This window comes from Lathamus discolor, chromosome 4 (genome assembly GCF_037157495.1).
Source record: "Lathamus discolor isolate bLatDis1 chromosome 4, bLatDis1.hap1, whole genome shotgun sequence".
In the NCBI taxonomy this organism is placed as follows: Eukaryota; Metazoa; Chordata; class Aves; order Psittaciformes; family Psittacidae; genus Lathamus; species Lathamus discolor.
The window spans coordinates 88,492,161-88,511,745 of record NC_088887.1 but is presented as its reverse complement, the minus strand read 5'-3'; the positions used below and the strand labels follow the sequence as shown (position 1 = coordinate 88,511,745).

Below are 19,585 nucleotides of genomic sequence, written 5' to 3'. Positions count from 1 at the left end.
TCCATCAATCTGCTGGCAATACTCTTTCTAATGTAGTCCAGGAGGTTTTTTCCTTTTCTTCAAGGATTCATTTCAGGCTCATGGGCAGTTTGTTGCCCACCAGGGCTCCCAGTTCTTTTACTGAGAACCTACTTCCTAATTCATCTGGTCCAAGTCTGTGATGGTGCAATGGGGTTATTCCTACTGTATGGAGTTACTTCTCTCTGAAGCAATTGGCAATTCTAATTCTACTTGGAATTTGCAACCACTTCAGTGCTGAAATTGACAATTCCATGCTATACCTAACCCATGTGTTCTCACAAATATGACCTTTCTTTTAAATAACTAAAAGTTTGCCATTGTGAATAGGAGTTGCACTGCTAAGACTCCACTAGAAACAGAATGTGAAACATCAGGAAATAAATCTTAGTATCAATGTAGCAAAAAATCATAGCTGGCAATAATAACTTTCACTGAATTTCAGGAAAAGAAACCTCAAAAAATTTAAACAAATATTGCTGCCATTCTCAAGGTAGATGTGTTGCTTACAAGGGCACTGAGCAGGGATGTTGCAGGGAGGCTGCCTGCTCTAGTAAGTCCCACTGACTATTACCCACTTCTAGTGATCCATGTGGGTGCTATTGGTATAGACAGCAGTAGCCCAGAGAACATCGAGAAGGACTAGAGAGCCCTGGGAGAGGTGGTTAGGGACTCTGGAGCTCAGATTGTCTTTTCATCAACTCTCCCAGATAAAGGGGAGGACCTTAAAAAGGCTAGGAGAATTTGCTAGGTTAATAAATGGTTAGAAGGGTGGTGCCATAGTCAGGGGTTTGGGTATTTAGAACATGGGACTCAACTTGGGAGGTCAGGTCTACTAGGGGTTGGTGCAGCTGTTGGGAGAGTGTTTTTGGTAGGAGGCATGCCAGGCTTGTCAAAGAGGCTTTAAACTACATGTGTTGGGGGAGGGGGGCATCATTCCATCCCAACACACCCAGTCAGTTGCCAGTACCTATAATAAATGTTCGGAGCAACGTAGAGATATTCCAGCCACTCCAGCCAATGAGCCGGCTTCATTTGGAGCTCGGCTCAGATGCCTCCATGCAAATGCCCATAGCACAGGGAACAAGCAAGAGGAATTAGAGTTCCATACTCTCCAGCCTATCCCTAACACAAATAACAACAAACAGTCAGGTGAAGTTCCCAATGACTGGAAAAAGGGAAACATAACCGCCATTTTCAAGAAGGGGAAAATGGATGACCCGGGGAATTACAGACCAGTCAGTCTCACCTCTATGCCTGGCAAAATCTTGGAGCACATTCTCCTGGAAGGCATGCTAAGGCATATGAAAAACAAGGTGGTTGGTGACAGCCAGCATGGCTTCACTAAGGGGAAATCCTGCCTGACCAATTTGGTGACCCTCCATGATGGGGCTACAGAATTGAAGGATGGGGTAGAGCAGTTGATGTCATCTACCTGGACTTGTGCAAGATGTTCAACACTGTCCCACATGACATCTTTGTCTCTAAATTGGAGAGACATCAATTTGATGGATGGACCACTCGGTGGATAAAGAACTGGCTGGATGGCCACACACAAAGAGTTGCAGTCAATGGCTCAATGTCTGGCTGGAGACCAGGAACGAGTGGTTCCCCTCAGGGATCGGTGTTGGGACTGGTCTTGTTCAACATCTTTGCTGGAGATATGGACAGTGGGATTGCGTGCGCCCTCAGCAAGTTTGCTGATGACACCAAGCTGTGTGGTTCGGTTGATACGCTGGAGGGAAGGAATGCCATCCAGAGGGACCTTCACATGCTTGTGAGGTGGGCTGATGCCAGCCTCATGAAGTTTAACCCTGACAAGTGCAAGGTCCTACACCTACACTCAGAGCAATCCCAGGCACAGCTACAGGTTGGGCAGAGAAGAGATTCAGAGTCTGCGGAGAAGGACTTGGGGGTTTTGCTGGACAAGAAACTTAACATGAGCTGGCAGTGTGCTCTCACAGCCCAGAAAGCCAACCGTATCCTGGGCTGCATCCAAATGAGGAGGTTATCCTGCCCCTCAACTCTGCTCTCGTGAGACCTCACCTGGAGTATCGTGTACAGTTCTGGTGTCCTCAACATAAAAAGGACATGGAATTATTAGAACAAGTCCAGAGGAGGGCCACGAGGATGATCAGGGGACTGGAGCACCTCCTGTATGAAGTTAGGCTGAGAAAGTTGGGGCTGTTCAGCCTGGAGAAGAGAAGGCTGCGTGGGGACCTCATAGCAGCCTTCCAGTATCTGAAGGGGTCCTATAAATATTTTGGGGATGGACTCTTCATTAGGGACTGTATTGACAGGACAAGGGGTAATGCGTTAAAACTTAAACAGGGGAAGCTTAGATTGGATATAAGGTGGCAGTTCTTTACTGTTAATGGTGGTGAGGCACTGGAATCTTTTGCCCAGGGAAGTTGTGAATGCTCCATCCCTGGCAGTGTTCAAGCCTGGGCTGGACAGATCCTTGGGTGACACGGTTTAGTGGGAGGTGTGCCTGCCCATGGCAGGGGGGTTGGAACTAGATGATCTTGAGGTCCTTTCCAACCCTAACTATTCTATGATTCTATAATCATATTATCACACTTTTAAAAGGTGCATTGTCTCAAATATAATCATCTCATCAAGCTGCTAGAATGCTAATAAAGCCCTTCTAATACACTTAACTATGATTAAAGATATATGCATTCAGTTGTGCTTTTTATTTTTATTTCCCATGGAAAGTGTCTAAGAATAGAAAAAGCTGTTCCTATTCTACTGCTAAACATTACAGTTGCATGGAAAAGTACCCACGTAGGTCAAAATAATGAATGATAAATAAAGAAACTGATTTTCAAAAGTCTGTGATTTGGAATAGTTATGTTTTCTTTTTCTTGTAGTGAATATTTAACTTGAAACTGTTAACTATGTCATTTATCTGCAAATGTGTTAAAAGGCCTGGATGATTCACTATTTTTTGTTCTGGCCAGGTATGGGACCAACACTGAAAAAAAGAAAGAAAAATGTTCTTAAGAGCAAAATATTGCAACATTCAAAATCCTACAGAGAACTAACCAGTTTATCACAGATAAAGGTGATTTGAACACCATGTCTAAACTATGGACACCAACATCATACTGTTCCCCTGCTCCAACATGAGGTCCCTTCTAAACAATACAGTCTTTTACTAATTGTTCCAGCATGGGTCCTTCCACGTGGTGCAGACCTTTGGGAACAGAGTGCTTTAGAGTGGGTCCCAAGAGGCCAATGTTCCTGCCAGGAGCCTACTCCTGAATGGGCTTGTCAAGGGCGACAGCCTCCTTCGAGACACATCTACCTGCTCTGGGGCGCACTCCTTCATGGGCTGCAGGAGACAGACACCATGGTCTTCTCCACAGGCTGCAGGGGAATCTCTGCTCCACTGCCTGAAGTACCATCTCCCCCATCTTTCTTCACTGACCTTGCTGCTTGCAGCACATTTTTCTTACTCCTCTCTCCCAGCTGCTGTGCATTTTCAGGCCGCAGTGGGTCTTTCAGAAGTCAGCAGGACTTGGTTCTGTCTAACATGGGGGCAGCCTCTGGTCTCTTCTCATAGAAGCACCACCTGCAGACACCACTTCCCACAACCTTGTCATGCAAACCCAATACAAACATCAAATGAAATAGATCACTGGACTATTTGAAAATACAGGCTTGCTTTAAGAAACCTTGTGTGAAATTCTATGCACTGTGCTATGGCAGAGGTTTGACTAGGTAATGCTTAGCTTGCACCACCGGCAAATGATCTGTAGTTTTAAACTGTCCTAGGTTTCAACAGAGATGGCTGTCACAGGCACCAGCTTTCTCCTAATGTGCAACGTTCCCCATCCTTTAATCCTACCAACCCTTCTAAATTTTTCTTTTGAGTCTGAATAGTCCAAATACCCCATCTAGCCTTTTCAGCTCACTACTGAGGATCTGAGGACCAACTCATCTTGCATGGCAGCAGCAGCAGAAAGTTCAGATGCATTAGGTGCACATCATAGAGAAGCTATAGGACAAGTTCTCCTCTTGCTGCCCTTTCAATAGCTATGCCATCCTGATTTACACTCCTATTAGCTTTGGGGCATGGGAGAAAAGAGAGTCAAACATGAACAGATGTAACACAATGGCTTTTCTAAACTACGACAATTTTAAGATTTTCACTGTAATGAGGCAACAAAGAGATGTAAAAAGATAACAATACTTCTTATATCTTTCAGATTTTATTTATCTTTTTAAAGAAAGAAGGGCATGGGTTAAGATTGAATTCAGACTTCAGACTTCAGACTATTTTATAGCTCTTCAGTAGGCTAACTCACAACTCGACTCCGGTTTTTCTTACTCCTACTTGCCTGTAGCTAAATGTGACAGTGTTAGATTCGTGTGAGGTATGAACTTGTTTTTAATGAAATGGAAGAAATGACTCAAAGGCAAATGTTCCTATTTTAGTTCACATAGAGTCTCATATTATAAAAACACAAGAATAACTATGGACAGTGATTTATCTGCAGCTAAGCATTAACAGAGTAATATTTCTTTCTACACCTTAGGATGTTCAACTATGGACTTCAATATTGCCAAGTAAGACAGCAAACTTCTGAGGCACTAAAATGAAAGTCAGGATTAAGCAGAGGGTATGCCCACAAGGTTAAACCATCATCACCCACTGGGTGTAATGATAGTGACACTGTAAAACCAAAGCTCTTTGCATGAAAAGCTTAGCTTCTCCACATGGGACCCTATCATATGACCAAGTGTAATACAAGACAGTCTTGCCTTTACTCTGAACTTTAATCATAATTAAACCACTGCCACAAACATATTCCTACTTATTACTGGAATTATAGTATGATTTAATACATCTGACATCAGTTGGATAAACTACCATAATATTAGGTTTATTAAAAGGTGGGAACTAAGGTATTTATCAGCCACATTTATCCATAAAATTTTCAATGTACTGGAAATAAAAAAATCTATCCACAAAACAATATTATTGATAGACAGCATTATAAAGTTATTTCCCGGAATATGGAATTGTTTTGTAATTTGTAATTAATAATTTAAGACATAATAGAATATTCTGCTTAATTTGAAGGTCATCCTTTTTACTAAGTGGTTTTGTTACAATTTTTTCTACAGCTCCTTACTTCTTTTATAAAGATATCACTTTGTGTCATGTAACATATATTGTTAGCACTTATTAATGAGGTGTAGAAATTAGGCAAGTGTTTGCGTAGTTTCATAAACAACAGAAGACATAAATATCATATTCCTGTCTGGTTTTAAACCACTGGAATTATTGCATAGTTTCATTCACAGTGCATAGTAGGCTTTCTCCCTAGAGCAGATCTAACACTCTACTAAATATATGCTATTCCTCTATCTCTTTGAAGAAAAATGAATCACATCCACAGCTTGCAGCTATCAAAATGTGATTTATCAAGAATTTTCATTAAACTGCATTTTTCCCCTTCTTTACACTAGGAGGCACATTTTTTCTTCATACAGTTCTATCACACAGCTCTGCTGCATGAAACCCTCAGTTACATTAACAATTCCAATATAAATTTAAGTCCCTGACAATCTTTACTAAAGCCACAGCTAAAGAAAAACTCCTCACTAATATGGTGGGTTGGTTTTTTTATGTCTACAAAACCCACACATATAATAGTGAAAAATAACATTCTGCACCTGACTGTTGGCAAAGAAAAACAGTTTTGTGTAACTATTGAGGAAATAATCCACATTAAAATACACTAGACAGCTGTACATTTCTGTAACTGATGATAAAGAAGATATTTGAGTTAAACGTGCACTTCCTAATATGCACATTTAAAATCATTTAAAAGCAGGAATTTTGGTAATAAGACAGGCTATGAAGTCATGCCAGTAAATACAATCTTACAGCAACCTTTTCCTTTTTTTAGATCCTAAAGAAATTTTATGTTTTCTGCATTCTTATCTGAAACAACAAAAGGTAAAGAATTTTAATCAGCTGATATCTTCCGTTAGTTTTCATAGGAATTGTTATATACACACCTTTCAAATGCAGAAGATGTTGTGCCTTTGGAGAACATGTAAGGTCAGCATTCCACACACCAAAGCACAGTTCAGATTTTTCAAAGCCATTAGTTTCCAGAAAATTATAGAATCTCTTTCTTAGCATGTGCCTTATTTTGTTTTGTTTGTTTACGGACTCTCAACACTATAATATTTACAATCAACACTATAATATTTACTTTTTTTGTCATCATTGTGACAGTGTAGCCAAATATGTCATGCTGCTTTCCCTTCCTATTGACCCATGCATCTGACAAAGTCATGGTCAGCAAGAAAAGACTAAGGTTGTTAATCACTGCATTTAAATGCAATAAGATGTTGTAACATACACAAGGCTTGCCTTAAAAATCAATATTGTATGCAAAATTAAATTATCATAACCATGACACTTGAATAATGAGACTTCCTGTAGTAAATTTGATTTACTTGTTGTCGTTATCACTTAATAATGCATAATAAAACCTCAGAGCTGGTGTCATTCTGTAATGCTATGTTGTTTTTAAACATGGTAAATTGTTGCTCACTGACGAAAGAATTTTTGTAAAGCATATCAGGGTGTAAATAGACAAAGGTGAAATATCAGGCAGTTGCAACTAACTGGCAGGTTAACATCAGAATCCTCTGACAATGAAGACAGTTTTGAGTGATACAAACCAGACTTTGACTACACATATGATTCTAAAATCTCATATTAAAAAAATTATCGTTTACCTTTCCTTCAAAACCACACTGAAGACATGTAGCTGACAATATTAGTGTCATTGGTGCTTCTCTTCATTTCAGTTTCCCCAAGTTAGATCTCACTATTTTAAAATTAGCTAGATGAATATACTCTCACTGTGTATGTATCTTTCATTAAATCATATAATTGTGGCTCTTGTGTCTCTGTAGAAGCTAACGATTGCAAGAAGATATGGCAATAGTGTTTCTCATGCCTTTGTGTAATAAGTTATCAAGATTTTTAGCTTTTTTTTTTTTTTTCCTGTTTCAGGTTTTGAAGACCTGGCCCTTGATTACACTTCAAATATAATTAAAATAGCAGCATACTAATATTGAGATATAATGGCTGCATTTTTATCCATATAACTTCACAGTGTACAACAATAAATCACACAATTCACTGAGCATTAAAGCTATTAACCAAAATTGCTCTCACCATGAGGCAAAGACTTTACTATCAAGGTTAATATCATATTCCTGTGAGCTGAAACAAACTTTCACTTAGAATAAACTTTCATAAAAATACAGTGGGACAAATCTCTAGTTTTAGTGTAGATTTTTTTTTTTTTGAAGATCATTAGAAAATGTTCCCATAAGCATTTTTTTCTCTTCAGTTGAAACGTTTAAAATAAAAATAAAATATTGTTCTGCCACATTTATAATCCAAAACTAGCAGTCATACATGTACATGGTAACTCTATGACTCTCCATTAAGACTTATTCCTTACTTTATAGCTGTATTTTTTACCTCAGCATGCCCCAAGTACTTTCAAAAGCAGCAATCCTTAAACAGCCACTGAAATGAAACTCCATCTACCAATACATATACCCATTTAACATTTCACTGAAATAGAACTAGAAATTCAGTTTAGAAGTGTCAAAGAATACAATGTTGAAATGATACTATATCAGTTATTTTAACCATGAACACATGTAAATATCCACAAAGTAATTTTTCCCAATAACCAGTTAGCATTTTTATCTTCTGAAATTTGTCACAGGATTTTCAATAACCATAAACTGCTTTAAAAATCCATTTCACATCTCTTCCAAAACTTTGTGCCTCCAGTAGCAAAATAACTTTTGACACAATGCTTGGGCAATAGCTTGATACTGAGTAATACATAAAAATCAAATTCATCTAATGGGTGCCATCACTCCCTTCCTGACTTAGGCTTTCCTAGGATGATTTCTGTCACAGTAATGACCATATCATTCCCTTCTTAGTTTGTGAGACTTGATGAGATCTGGAATGCACTATTTCAATGTCTGTCCTAATTCAGTCTGATGTGGAAAACCCTATAATTCAATAATTCACTGATCATCAGTACAGATTGATGGTTAGATTTTCATGAATTTGCCATAAATTTAGCATTCCCAATGCTAAACCAGGTGTACCCACAGACATATTAAAATTTTTCATTTAGCTTTTAGGAGCACTTAGTCACTCTGACTAATCTGCTAGTCTGTGTATCAGGTATGAATAGATAATCATGATTAATATACTATGTTTGCACAATGTGCTTGACAAAATTTCTAAAACCCACACTTTTAATAACATGGTATAAAGTTTACTCAGCCCATTTTTTCTAACTCCTGGAGGATTTTTATATCACATTTTGGAGAGATGTGCAATTCGGAGTCAGTGAAGCCAATGTAACACAGCCAATACGCCATGCTGCCTTAAAATTCCTCTCTGATCTCGTTAAATCTTTCACATGTCTCATACGTGGTCAGAGAATTAACAGGATAATTCCACTTAAGCTCCTCACTTGCTTAAGTAGACATACATTCTTGCTCAAGAGTCAGCCCATTCACAGTTTCTGAAATTCTAGTCATAGTATTGGTTAAGACCTCACTTCATTGTTCAGTACTGACTGTCACGAAAGCACTGGAATAATGTAAAGGCATTATATAGGAGGTATATAAAGGAGAAGGAAAGAAGAAGAAAGGCAGAAATTCCCAAATCAAACTGGATATATATTTGTACGAAAATGCATATCCAACAGTTCCAGAAAAGCAGAACATCATGCCATTCCAATCCAACAAGGAAGCCCCACATTTCTTGTTGCTAGAAGGGGGAATTGTAGGTGCATAATAGAAACTTGGATTCTTGAAATTTTTCAGTGCTTCACTGATTTACTGTTGTCTGTGTTAGTCTGACATAGTGTCACCTCTGTGTCCTTGCTCTTTTGTATCTAGAATGACTTTCCTAAAACAGTGTCCAATACTAAATAGCAACAGCACTGCATTCATCAAGAAAAGCTTGTTACCTTGTAGGATGCCCTTGCCCAGCTGTTCTCACTTACTGTGCAATTAGTATGCAGTTGTTTTTTCTCACTGGATTTCTACATTGAAATTACATGATGCACTTCAGGGAAACTACATTATTTCCTAACAATCATTATGAACTAACATGACCAAATATTTGTGCACATGCTTAAAAACATCTCTACCATTGCAGAGCTCAAAGGGATAAAAAAGAAAGTAACCAAGTTACTACTAAAGCAACTTAGATAAATAGAGCACTGATGGTGACTCACCCGAGTTGGGATCAGAGTTGCCATCAGCTTCAGTCCTCTTGTCCGGTGAAGCCTGGTCATAGAATTCGTCCTGCGGCGGAACCAGAGGGAGAGGGTGTGAGATCAGGGTTCCACCACCCACCGGCTCGTGGTCTCCCAGACCACTGTCACTGCAGCTTTCCTGGGAGCCATCAGGGAGGTGAAATGTAACACGACGCTGGGACTACAAAGAAGAGCACAGGACACACTGATTAGTGCTCTTCTGTTCTCCTGACTTTTTTCTTTTTTCTAAATTTTTCTTTGTTTTTTTTTTTTTGTGGTTGTTTTGTTTTTCTTTTTTAACTTTTTGACATACAAATGGATTCCTAGCAATGCATATGAGGCAATTGTTATTATGTTTGCGCGTTGTATTTTTTCTTTTAACTTGCTTTTATAGCAACCCAGGGAAGATGGCAGGCAGGAGAGCCAAATTTCAAAGGTCTGCACACGCTCATCTGTGAAGTAAGTAAGCTTCTCATAAGAAGGTGTTCAGTAAGCTTCTTATAAGAAGGTGTTCAGTAGTTAGGTATATTTCTCAGAATTTTAAAGGTGTGATCTATCAAAATTCTGAGAAGCCGAAGCTGTTGTAAACTATGTTATGAAAAGCTAATTACATCAGAAAATATAGCAAGACTATATTTCTGAGGTTAAAACCTGTACTATCACCGTTCACACTGGAAAAAAAGTCCACCAAGTTAAACAAACCAATACAAAATTTTGTTATCTTGCAGGAATAGAAGGATATATAAATACATGCCTATAAGGAAATTAACAGATATCAATTATCAAACTAAAATGAATATTTAGGATTGATAATATATCTGTGCAATCACAATGGTCAACAAAGAATCATAGAATGCAATGATGTTACGAGCAAATTTCACTCTCTTAAGAGAAAGAAAAATAAGCAGGTCATACTTTGTTCAAAAAACACTATGAATGAGAAACAAATACAATTAAAAAAAAAAATCAAAACCAAACCCACAGTCACCTCAAGAAAAAAACGCACCATAAACAACCGCCAAACCCTGCCGTATACACTTGGATTAGTTAACCATTATTGATTTGAACCTGTCTCATCTGGAGAAATAACCCGACTTTGTGAATTGTAGCCACAGAATGATACAGTGATTCCCTGTGAGCTCCAGAGCCGAGAGCACTGCTGCAAATTGTTTAGCAACCGCATCCGTGGGATTCATGAAAAGAATATTACAGGTCTTCATGGATCAAAATACTGCATCTTTGAAACCGAGGAAACAACTAGTTTAAGAGTATCTCAAGAGAGTGGCCAAATTAAGTTAAGCACATCTTCCCACAAAAATCAGCTTCAGCAGCAGGGAGCCTGAGTGGTCTGGTTAACTAGATTGTTTTAGAATGAAGAGAAGATTCACAGAGTTTGCCTTAAGCTTAATAACTGTTTAGTTTAGTGGTTACTTTCTTACTAATATTAGCCATCTGAAAGTTATGGGCTATATCTAAGCTAAACATTCAGATTTCTACAAAGTCAGCAGAGAAAAGAGCATTAGGAAGATACGGGTATCTTCCACGAATTACAGTTTTTTAAAGAAATTAAAATCAGGTGTCTTGTAAGTGTCCAAAATTAAAGCAAGTTTTCCTGAAATGAATGGAAAAAGCGTCAGGCAGGCCCTGACTTTTTTTCTTTTTGGTTTTTTTTTTTTTTTTCTTTAATGAGGAAAACCTCAAGTTAATAGTACTAACTGTATGTTTTCTTATTAAAAACTATTTGTTAATGATAATTGCTACCATTTTATATGATGATCAATATCCTCTACCAGGTTTCTTTTTATTCATCTCCCTTGGGTGGACACAGATAGTTGATTAAGTCAGTTCTGGATTACTGTGTAATTCAGTATAGAAATAAATGTAATACTACTTGCTCCTGGCTGTGGTTTTATAATTAGCATTTTTCTTTTAAGTTCCTTTTCTAGCTTTAGGATTGGAATCCAGCAGTAGCAAAACCAAATAGATACTCTCAGTCATTGAGTTGTATTCATTTACATCAACAGAGGTCCTAAGTTTATATGCAATTACTTTATACACTATCACTAAGCAAGCTTTAGCTTTCTTACATTCTTACAGCTTTTTTCATTCTAGAATTTCCACCCTGAACAATTTTATTGGAATTGCTAGCAGGCATTTTCCTTTTAATATGAACAAAATAGAAATATAGCTAACTACAGAGCTTAAAGTCTTCTCTTTCTGCATTTATTTTCAGTAACCCAAATTTAGAGATCTGTTTTTCCAAAGAATTTCTATCACTAGGAAAATCTGCAAGAGTCACAGGAAAAGGAGATTATTCTCTTTTCCTTTTTTAACTAAAAATACTCTGAGAAATTATGAACGACTGAGGAAATAAATCCTTAAGGTAAGGGAGGACATGAACATTTCAGTTTAAGATTCTGCAAAATAATTAACCCCTGTAATTAACTGACCACCTAAACAAAAAGAAAAATACATAATTACAAAAATGGCTAGTTTCATGATATATGTATTAAAAATAAAGACCTTGGCTAACAAAAGATCCTCATACTAGTCAAAATCTGCTCTGAATCTACACTGTCAGGGACCAGTCAGCCAATAAAGTGGCACAGGCCTAACACCAATACTGGAAACTTCTTTGCTGATAGCGCTGTAAATTTGTAAATCCAAACTATAAATCTAAAGGTCAAGTAAACAGTGATCCAGTTCCAGAGATGACGAATGAACAGCAAGTCTGTCAAAAAACTGTAGACTAACCTGTGCCATCAAAACAATGAGGGGAAAACCCCTTCTACAAAGACAGACTAGAAGTAAACACTTAGGTTTAGGCATATCATGTTAATTACAGTGGAAGATTGTCAGTCTACTGAGAGTTTATGATGGTGTTGAGTAATATGATATGTGGCCACCTCCTCTAGCTGTCTGGTCCAATACTCTCCTGCCTGGCCACTGGGGCCCAGCGCAATGCCCAGGGAACGAGTTTCTGCCTAGGCTGAAGGATATGTCTGCCACTTTCCCCTCTGTGCTAGCAAAGCTGCCGCAGTACCAAAACAGCACGAATCCCAGACACATACACAAAACACACACACAGCCAGCCACAGACCAGGCGCTGCTTTCAGCAGCACCCACATTCAGGACTCACACTAGACTCAGCACAGCCAGCCACATACCCTCCTCCTCTTGGTCTGGCAGAGGCACAAGGTCACCAATGCAGCTCACACACCACACTCCCTAGGTTCATGTGCACATCCACATTTGTAGATTCCCCAAGTACCAGCACCGTCCCTCTCCCTGCCCAGCACCCCTACCCAGATCCCTGCCCTCCTTACCAGCCCCACAGGTCCCTGACTCTCCAGCTGGTCCAGCTGGGTGCTGACTGCACACACACACAGCACTCACAGACTCGTCCCAGAGGCACCTCATACTCACAGGTCCCCTCAGGTACCAGCACAGACCCTCCATCATCTTGATACCCCTGCCCAAACCCAGTGCCTTCTACTTGCTGGCTGGTGCAGCTTGGAGTTTGCCAGTGAATCCACACTCCTACACCATGCACACGTGGTCTAGGGAGGGTACAGACACTCACCCCCAGCAGCTGGCTTTCAGCACACAGGCTGTGATGGATGGTCCTGATTCAGTGCCGAGCCCCTCACTTGAGCCCTCACATTTTATTTCTTTTCTCTACTATTGTATCAGGGATTCTTGCCTCAGAAGGGAATCCTACAACATGTTTAGACTATGTCTGTATTTCTCTTCTCCCTTTTGCAACCAAATGCAGCTTTGAATTATTTTTTTTTAACCTAAAGATGGAATCAAGTTATTCTGAGTAATAAGTTGGTACAATACTGGTACTAATTATAATAAGTAATTACAATCTTCATTATGCTACAACATATGCAGGATTATATACAGCATGAGGTGAGGTTATGGTTCAGGTCCACAACACTTGGACAAAATTCAAGTCTAAAATCTCTGACATATTAAATCATAAAATATTATTTAGTGAGGGAAAAAGAAATGGGTTTTCTTCAGGTCCTGAAAAACATTCAGTCTTTATTTTTAATCAGGATATATCACATCATTGTTATATGAAACCCAAAATGGAAAGGAAAATTCAGTCAAAATAATAGGTCTTTAACCTGTGTTAAAGTAATTTCAATATATAATTCAGAACAATTTGTCTCAGCATGTTTTTGAACCTGGGCTGCATTTAGAAAACAGGACCACAATTGGTACCAGTTACATGGAATCACTCTTTTTTCAATCACTTATTGCAGCAGACTCAACAGAGCTCAGCCAGGTGAAGCATGACTTCACACCCACAAGAGGTATAGAGAAGAATTAATTCTGAATCTTAGATGGTGATAAAGGATAGCAAACTGGTGCTGATAAAAGGATAGTCCAAGCATAATAGGAACACAGGGTTTTTTCACTGTTTTCATACCAGGTGGTCAGCCAGCTGATACTTTCTTTAATCATAGTAACAACCAAAATGATATCAAATCAACCACACATGAAACTGGTCTAGCTGCTTCTTTCATGCTACAATGAAACCAAACACATACCTAGTACTTTCTACCAATTTTAATTTGTAGAATTAGTGTATATAAGTAACACCTGTGGTATTTGAAAATGCAATATCAACAAGATCTCTTTGGTGGATGGGAGGAATGGATGATGAAGGGTGGGGAATATTCCTAATCTTTTAGATCAAGCACAAAAAAGTAGAACCTGTGCTTGATGAAACATTGCATTTGTTCTATTTGTTCTATTGCTTTGAAATTGGCATAGAGCATTAAAGATACAATAATGAAAGCCTTACTTAAGCAAAATAATTGGTAGGAATTTTACCACAGCATGGGTTTCTAGAGAAGGTGGACCAATGCTAGTGAGGTTTGGGCACTGCATGTGAGATAACTTTTGCTGCCTTATTTTCCACCCTCATACACAGGCAGAAAGTAGGCTGTAGATAGAGTAAATTATGTTGTGGTCCTGAGTGCTGAAATTCTGAAGTAGAGGAAACATCATGTCCTGTAATATCAAGTGTTCGAAATGTCCTACAGCACATGAGTTGCGAGTTGTGCTGGAAACAGAACTTTAATGTAGGAAGTATAAAAACAGGTTTTCAAAAACTTTTCAGTGCTTTCCATTGTATGTTATATTCTAAAATTTTCATTCCCATTATGGGTTTGAATCAAACAGCAAGTTACAGAGATCAGCATTAAGAGAAGCTTTTGCATGGTGAGATTGTTTTATTCTGAAAACCAGACTTTCAAGCTTTGTACAACTATTGCATTGTTTTTGCTAATCAGGGATGCAAGAAATAATTATACTATTGTTCCATTGCTGAATGTCTCAAAGGGACAGATTTGGCTACAGATCCTATCCATTGTTATAAAACAAGCTATAATTAAAAAAACATTTCTACACTGGGTTGTTGCAAATAGAACCTGCGGAATTTTAATCAGCTGAGCTGGCTTCTGAGTTTACAAATCACTACTTTAAACAAAATGTCCTCTTCTCTGCTTGTTATAGTTGTAAGTTAAGAGCCTTGATTTTTGTCCTTGATTTTCCAGACAGGCAGAAGTCACCAAAACATATAATTCACAGAAAGTCAAATTAAGCTTTACAGAATGGGCCATGCTCTTGCGTATCAGAATACATATTCAAGCATGACATACCTTTTATTTCAGATAGGCAGATTTTTTCATCCACAAAAAATTGTTTCCCTTTGCTTTCTGAACAACTATGCCATACTTTGTGTTAAGATGGCAAAGGAATATTGTGAAGGAAAAACAAAGACTAAAACAAAAAACAAATGAAAAACAAACAAACAAACAAACAAACAAAAAAAAACCTCAAGGGAATATTTGCCTTGTGGAAATTGTTGAAAAGGAGGCTTTAAAGAGAAACTTGAGAAAACAATTTACCTTTATGGAAGACAGAGTCTATACATGAAATACTTCAGTGAAATTTAAAACCCACTCAGTTCTTCAGAGAAGAAACTTATTTTAAAAAAACCCATTAGATAAATACTCTGAAATTATGTTCGTGCAAAAGTGTAAGACAGTGTTGTAAGGACACAGGAAAAAAAAAAATTGCTTTATTGGAGCTCCTCTGTGGAAGAATTCTGTTTGATAAAGTTTGTTCCTCACAGGACCAAAACAAAGTCACTTGGTTCATGTACTAAAACATGGATTTTTTGATTTTTTGATTTTTTGATTTTAAATGAGATCAAACTTTTAAATGGAAGTCGCAAAAATGACAGTTAATAAGTTTCAGAGGGGAAGAGTAAAGATATGCTAGTTACCACCAAGCTTTAAATTATAGTTTAAACCACCACGAAATGCACTATAGTTTAAACTGTTCTTTTTTCCTAAGATAAAACCACGTTTTTCTCTTAAATCTGTATTTTGGAAGCACAAACTGCATCTTTTAATGTGGCAAGAGTGTGATCCAGGATAAGGAGATTCTTTTTAAAGTAAAATACAACAGGAAACTTACACAGAAAACATCTAAGTATTTGCACCATAGAAAGAACTGGCAAGGTGTTTGTGTCAACATATTGTTGCTTACTATTTTGTTTTATAAATAATAGTTTGTTATATTTTTTTTCCAGTTCTGATTGACTTAATGTAAACTTTCTAAAATCAACAATCTACCGTTTATTTTCCAAATTGGAAAGTTTAATGAAAATGTACTTCTGGACCGTGAGTTTCTTTCAAAGTGTGTAGTTGTCGTGTGTCTTGCAGGAAGGCCACAAAGCACCTTAAACAGGGCTTTGCATAACGTAGCTTAGTGATCACTTATACACATATTCTTCTTTCATGTTTCTCTCAAGCTTAAAGTATATGAATCTGAGATAAAAATCATTCTACTTTCTTTGTAAAAGCCACTCTTGCTTCTTCCAGTAATCCTGGCTTAACTCTGTGTTATTTACAAATTGTGCTGTAGATCCCTGCAATTTGCTAAGAGAAATGGGTTTGTTTGTTTTTTTTTGGCAACATCGAAACTTAACTCCCTCATGCAGTCCCCATGACAGTCCTTATTCAAGGATCCTGCTTACATCACAGGATAATCCATTCTCCATGCCCATCTTGATATCTTCCCCACAGAACCAAGATAATGGAGATAGATAAGGTTTCAATCAATCTCTCAGGCTAAACTAAGAATGAAAAAAGAAAAAGCAATTCTTACTGCATCTTCATGGTACATCTTCATACTATGCTACCCATATAAATAGCTGGAGTGGATAGGTATTTAACTTGTTTTTCCCCCTAAGGTAACAATGTTGTTACTGATTTCAGAATATATTTGTTATGCCAGACAATCATTTGATTTCTTCTGCTGAGTTTTGCAATACTAAAATTTCATAGAAATCAGTAAATTACTCTGTAATATGTTAGAAGGATGCATAAATTTAATCAACTATTACAACATTATCAATTACATTCTACCCACTGACTGGGGAGGAAGTGACTTCCTTCTGGTCCCAAGCACATTTAAATGTGGAGAACAAACAGCCTCTCTGGTTGGGGTGTTTTAGTTTTGCACAGACAGTGAATGAAGTGAATGAAGAGACTGTCAGTCAAACCCTATGGTTTTAGTAATATTTTTGTTGCAGTAATATCACTTTCTTTTTTTGCTTATGCAGTGATATTCCTTCATTTTATTTCAGAAAACTGAACTCTTTGTGCCATAAAGTATTACCGGGTTTTACTGGATTTTATGTGTTCAGGGTTTTTTTGTCTGGTTCAGTTTGAGTTTTGTTGTTTTGGTTTTGGTTTGGTTTGGTTTGGTTTTTTTTTTTTTTTTAATTGGACACTCTGAATACTGACAAACCTCTAACTAAAGACAATAAACACAGGATTATTATATGTTTTATTTAAAGTTTTTCCTTCCTAATATCCACTTAGAAGGCAAATACTCATTTTTCTAATGAGCATTGTTACCTGTGTATGATTATCCTGATTGCAAGGTAAATGTGACCTAACAGGAAGGCTGAGTGTTACAATTTAATCTAGGCAAAATCAGTGTTACCTTATTCAACATGGGAGTCTGGTAAAATACTAATAAATTCTCAACATTTTGAGTCTTAGCCCCCGTTCTCCTGAATTAATTGTCTGAGACTCAGGAAATTAGTTCTATGCCTACAGTTATGCAAATTATTATCTCAGATGCATGGAAAGTCAAGTGGGGGGAAGAGATGGAAAATGCTGTACACAATAAAACATAAAAGAAAATAACCAGGTGCACTACCAGTAAACAACTAAACTAATGTTCAGAAACATTACACACCCAAATGGCTAGACATTAGTAAACTACAGTTTCCTATATTTATTGCATGTTTCCTAGCAGAAACTCTGCGGAAAATAACACTGAGAAAGGTTTAATTGAAAATGCAATTATTTGTAGATACCCATTAAAAATTAGTGTTATATGTGGGATAGTTTTTCTAAAACTCTGTGATTGCAAGGTAACAGTAAAATGCCTTTTTGGGATGTCTGTACTCATTGACTACAGAAGACTAGGTAAACTTATATACTAGAAGACTTAAGACAATAATTTCTTTGACAATTGTGTTAATATACTGCTTGACAATAGAGAGAAACATGAAAATCAGAATTTTAAAATTTAAATGGCCAAAGTCATACCAGTAAGTAAAGGTAGATCTTGTACTCTGCCTCTAACTATTTAGGCACTTAACATTAGACATTCAACACTTGAAATTTTAGCTGCAATTAAGTATTTAGAATACAAGAAGCTGAAAAAACAGATCTCACTGTCAAAAAGATACTACACTGACTTACCTGCTGCTCTGGCACATTTAATTTGTATTACAGCATAAAAAGAAGCTGATATATAAACAATTCAGTTGTAATAGAGTTATATTTTATGTGATCTTTAGCAATTTAAAGACTTCAGTGATTTTCAATTGATTTGTTTAGTTTGATTTTGGTGATGAGCTCCTCCTAGCAATACATATAATACACATTACAAGTGCACTCAATTGAAGAAGCATTGCAGAAACACTGTACCAATTATAACAATAACCAGCATAACTTCTCTGCACTCTGAGAAGTTTTACATCAGTAAAAAACATGTGCTGATCAATAATGTGTATGAAAAACTAAAATGTAGAAACAGCTGTTGCTGAAATTTTACAAGTTTAATTATAATAATAAATTTGTCCTGATTTACATTCTCTAAAACTCATCTGGCTTCAGTAGTGTGAACATCATAATAAAGTTTCAGGGACTTTCTTTTAATGATAAATTACATTCTTAAATATGAGAAAAAACAATTTAGAATATTTTCCATCTGAGGAATATACATTATCTGGAGGCTGCTTATAAAAATAAACCTATTACTTTTATCTATGAAAATACTGACTGTTATATTTGCAATTATATTTATAATGTTATAATAAATTATTTTTATAATATTTAATGATTTACAGAAACATTACATCAACTAAAATTTTTAATTGTAGTGAGTAAACTGATAGATGTGGTAGCACATCAATAATCATTCTTGATACTGCATCTTATTGTCAAAGCTGATAATTATTGTGTTACAGAAGTGCTGTATATTTATGCTTTCTTCACTGTCAGTCACTACAGCAGATATGCAGAGTACCAAGAAGCAGGAAAGTTTCCCATGATCTTCAGGAAAAAGAAAGATGTATAAAGATCACTTTAGTATTCTGTTCCATTTCTTTAGTATGGCATGTGACATCGGAAATCAAGCAGGCCATAGCTTTTGCATAATGGTAGCAATCTTTTGTATGAGATGATGCAGCCCTCATTCTGTAATAAAACTAACCTCAGGATTTGAATACCTTGGTTTTAACTGTGTATATAAAAGGAAGAAAATCGTACTTCAAAATCCATATATTTAGGAGCAAACAACCAGCTGTCCATTAAGAAGATTTGTATCAAAGGGCTTTAAAGGTAGTCAGATTAACAGTGTTTTTAAAGAAAAAAAAAAAAAAGAAAAAGAAAAAAGGAAAATTTGAAGCCCTTTAAATGATCACACCTTGAAACAACCAGTACTCATAGTAACATTGTGATGTCAATCTTTGTTTATTTATGTGAATTAGAGGAAATTCAATTAAGAAGATCATATTGCTCCTCAATAAAGCAAGGATTAAAATATGCAGGACAAAACAAATTCTCATAAAGATTATGATATCCTGTATTAGCATGGGGATGTCAGGAAGGCAAGGA

At 37.0% G+C, this 19,585-nt stretch overlaps 1 protein-coding gene across 2 annotated transcripts in view; it reads right to left on the bottom strand.

Moving 5' to 3' along the window:
• PCDH9 (protocadherin 9) overlaps positions 1-19,585 on the bottom strand; it is a 726,934-nt gene that overhangs the window by 254,674 nt on the left and 452,675 nt on the right. For both annotated transcript variants that reach the window (XM_065678149.1, XM_065678148.1), the window contains one exon: positions 9,339-9,540. In XM_065678149.1, coding sequence (XP_065534221.1) covers positions 9,339-9,540 — 202 coding nt within the window. The remainder of the gene's footprint in view (positions 1-9,338; positions 9,541-19,585) is intronic.